The sequence below is a fragment of the Myotis davidii genome, unplaced genomic scaffold (genome assembly GCF_000327345.1).
Source record: "Myotis davidii unplaced genomic scaffold, ASM32734v1 scaffold17, whole genome shotgun sequence".
NCBI lineage: Eukaryota > Metazoa > Chordata > Mammalia > Chiroptera > Vespertilionidae > Myotis > Myotis davidii.
Genome location: NW_006288624.1, coordinates 4,919,788 through 4,924,095, shown reverse-complemented (window position 1 = coordinate 4,924,095; position 4,308 = coordinate 4,919,788). Strand labels below are relative to the sequence as shown.

Below are 4,308 nucleotides of genomic sequence, written 5' to 3'. Positions count from 1 at the left end.
ATATAGTACATATATTATAATTCCTCAGTTTATTTGATCATTGTATATTAGATTTACCTATATAGTTCTATAAATATGTGTGTGGCTCACTAGCATTTCCTCTTTCCTTGCCCTATCTTGAGATCTCTGACCTGATTTATTTTTTCAGAGCATTACTTATTAATTTATTATCTGAATTTTTGCATTTTCACAAATATCGTTCTTCTATCCTGATGGGTGAATGCTGTCTGACTGGATATACGATTTGGTAGTGGCAAGCCTTTTTTCTCAGAATATGTTGATGTTAATCTTCTGTTTTATAATTTTTAGTATTGTAGGTAAGAAATCCAAAACCAATATTCTCTTTTTAGTAAATAAAATCTTACTGTCTGACAGCTTGTAAGATTTTCTCTTTATTCTTGAAATTACACAATTTTACCAGGACATTTATATATATAAATATATTCAACCTTGCCTAGAATTCAGTAAATCTTTAATGTTGTAAGTCAATCTCCATTAGTGCTTTAATTGTTTGTTGTTGTTAAAATTATATATTTCCTTGAGTAGTTTTATTTCACAATGCGCTAGCTATCCTAAATAGTATGCTTACGCTTCCACATCCCATTGTTAGTTCTAAAATTGCTGGTATTTTCCTTATCTACTGAGAGATCTATTTGCCCCCAGCCCTCAGGAAGCTGCTACAATACTGAGGACCTGATGGGAATGGAGTTGTAGTAGAAAAGAGGACCACAAGTGGTAAAAGGCACGGAAATCACAACTCCTGAATTGGCAAAGCTCCAGTGGCAAGCTGCCACTCTTCTGTTAAAGTAGGAGGGGAAAAAAGCCTTTTTGCTCCCTGAACATTTAGTTGTAGAAGTTTGGGTTTTCCCAGCCTTTCAGGATAGGGCAATGTGGGTAATTTTTAGGCAGACTTCCAGGTCAGCTTAAAAATGATACCTTCCAGGTCAACTTAAAAATAATACCTTGAAGCTAAATGGATCCCAATTAGCTTTAAGTGCTTTATGTCAGTGAATGTTAGAGACAGAAAGGATCTAGTCTAAATGTTCTCATATTGCAAATAAGAATAATGAGACCCCAAAATGATATTAGTTTTTCAGTCATCTCAAAAGTAGAGGCAAAATTGGATTCTAGACCTTGTGACACTTAGGGCTTCAATTAACCGTTCTATTTTCTGTCACCTAGTATTTAAATTTTTAGCATTTAGTACTAAATCAACTCTCTTATAGAATACTTTCATATAATATTTGGCACTCTATATCTAAGAGAACAATGGATAGGTACTTAATTTAAGTGAAAATGGATATAAAGTGTTAGTAAATTAAGATTAATATTGGTATTTGATTTATTTTTAAATAAATGATTAATCATCGTCCAAATCTAATTAAAACTGTGATTGTTACTAAAGGCAGAATTAAATATCACAATATCTCTTTAAGATCTGCTGCCTTTGAGAGAAGGGATGCTACTCATATATACTTAGGACAGTGGTCAGCAAACTGCGGCTCTTTGGCCTCTTGAGTGTGGCTCTTCCTCAAAATACTGACTTCTGTGCATGGGCTACGAAGTTTTAATCGCACTGTACATGAGCGCCCCCACATGGTATTTTGTGGAAGAGCCACACTCAAGGGGCCAAAGAGCCACATGTGGCTCGCGAGCCGCAGTTTGCTGACCACTGACCTAGGAGGCTTTATCTTACATCCCCTTTGTGGCAATGGTGAGAAGATATCTCAAAATTTTAAAGTACAGATTATTTTTCAATCATCACAATTTGGCATACACAAATACCTCATCATTTCCCCTTATTATGTTACCCTGTTAGAGAAAAAAGAAGAAAACCGTGTGAAAGTACCAGTAGCCATTACTTCTGCTCATAATTCTTTCTCTATAATAAGAGTTATGCTCCTGTCGGGCAGAGACCCTTTAATTCCTACTTTGTACAGAATATAGTGCTGTGCTCAGGTTAACGCCTACTCAGTGAGTAACATGGTTTAGTTTAAAGTGGGCACTATATCTAAAACCTTTTCCTTGTGTATTAATGTGTTTGTCTTTGTTTTTTCCAGCCCAGATGACTTACTCAATGCCTTGAATGAGGGTATCAGTCGTGCTGATGTCATCATCACATCAGGGGGTGTGTCCATGGGGGAAAAGGTATGAAAAATGGGGATCATGAAAATTTATCCACTACAATATCTTTGCATGCAGTTGATTAACTGTGATCTGGTAGTGCTCTGGGGTATAACGAGACCCCCACAAAGCTAAAAATCCATGGGGCTTCAGAAATTTCTGGGCATACAGAAAGGAATGCTGTCTAGGTCAGAGAGCTTACCTCAGAAGCAGCATTGAAAATCCCACAATTTGCATTATGGTTTTCATCTCCCCCTGGAGATTTCTAGCTTTTTGCTCAATCAACCTTAGTACATTAGGACTTCTTTTATATGTAACTAGTGGCCTGTTGCAGGAAGATTCCTGCAAGAATAGGGCTTCCTACGGCTGCCCCGCTTGCTTCCCTCCCGTCTCTGCCGCCCGGCTTGCTTCTCCGCAGCTTCGCTCCCTTCTGCAGCACTTAGCTTCCTTCTACACTGTCTTCAGTCTTCACTCTGTGCCTGCGTATGCAAATTAACCACCATCTTTGTTGGGTTGGTTTGCATAGTTGCTCTGATTGGCTGGTGGGCATAGCAAGTATATTTGCATATGGTATATGCTTACCCCTGTAAAATTACAATTTGAATATCTCAGTATCATTAAATTTATATATATGTCTAAATGAAATGTATTGGTCCATGATTATTATTGGATCCATTGAATAATGTTATAAAAGTGAAATATTCTTTACTACGATAACCAATCTTATGTTTGGCACAATAACATTTCAGATCACAAAATAATTTACAAATGTATAATTCCTTCCATGTTTTTTTAAATCTCATATTAATGACTGAACTGAAAATTATAAAAATATTGTCATAAGAGCAACTTTTGCTAAAATCATATTTTCCAAGAGCTTGATTTATTTTTAGCTAGACCTTTTGTATATGATTGTTCTTGGTCCCTGCACTCACTAGCTATGAAGCTGCCTTAATCCTTAACCTGACTCTTTGGACAGTGAATTCTATAGGCTCTGAGAACAAATGTCAGAATACAGTAGCCTGAACAAAGAATGCCTGCTTTCATTCCCAACTTTAGTTTTAGAATGTTTAAGAATAGCAATTCAGATGCTAAAGCCAATGAAGAAAAAGAGAGGATCTCAGTCCAAGACTACCATCGCAAATGACATCCAAGAGGAAAGCTATTAAAATGTAGGTAGGTATTCTCCTTATAGCAGACAGTTTGCTGGGTTAGTCTTCCTTCAAATCTCCTAGGAGTCTTCAGTCCTGGTATAGCAAATTACTGCAGACCTCCTGAGATCACAAAGGCTAGGGTTAAAGTCTGCATTATAGTAGACCAATAATGTCTGTTTTTATTATCATCAAACTGCCTGTGGTGTTCCGAGTATCACAAGAGCAATCCTGAAGTTGAGTACTTAAATATTAAATTTGTTATTCCCAGGGAGTGTGTCATGTATAACTTATCTTGGTTATTAATGAACTTAACTGTAGGACAATAATTATTTGTCAGACCTAAAATTTGTCTTTCCTAATACTTCTGAAGAGGCAACAAGTTTATAACTAACAAAGATGTCATTTATCCTAGGGATACCCTCACAATAAAACAGAGCCAATATAGTACGGCCTATTAGTTTTCTTTATAAAGGAGCCAATGAAAAATGACTCTTTCAGATAAAATCTCTCCTCACCGCTACCTCCCCCTGCTTCATATTCTAATAACACTAGAGGCCCGTTGCAGGAAGATTCCTGCAAGAATAGGGCTTCCTACGGCTGCCCCGCTTGCTTCCCTCCCGTCTCTGCCGCCCGGCTTGCTTCTCCGCAGCTTCGCTCCCTTCTGCAGCACTTAGCTTCCTTCTACACTGTCTTCAGTCTTCACTCTGTGCCTGCGTATGCAAATTAACCACCATCTTTGTTGGGTTGGTTTGCATAGTTGCTCTGATTGGCTGGTGGGCATAGCGGAGTGATGACCAACTTGTATGTTTCTCTTTTATTAGTGTAGATATTTACTCCTAAGTTAAAACTCTAAGATCCTTCCTTCTACCTAAATTTAAATTACAGATGACCTCGCCACCCCCTCCCTCATATTTCAAACCTGGTTGCCCACAAGGTAAAAGGAGAAGATTAGGTATTCCTTTGCCCCACTTGAAAAATAGTCATAATCAAAATAATGATGAAAATAAAATACAAACATGGATATATATAT

At 37.3% G+C, this 4,308-nt stretch overlaps 1 protein-coding gene across 1 annotated transcript in view; it reads left to right on the top strand.

Annotated features, from left to right (window-relative positions):
* Window positions 1–2,039: 2,039 nt before the first annotated feature.
* LOC102769304 (gephyrin) overlaps window positions 2,040–4,308 on the top strand; it is a 19,444-nt gene continuing 17,175 nt past the window's right edge. The window contains exon 1 of the mRNA XM_006760785.2: window positions 2,040–2,148. Within this exon, the coding sequence (XP_006760848.1) occupies window positions 2,137–2,148 (12 nt within the window). The 5' untranslated portion in view covers window positions 2,040–2,136. The remainder of the gene's footprint in view (window positions 2,149–4,308) is intronic.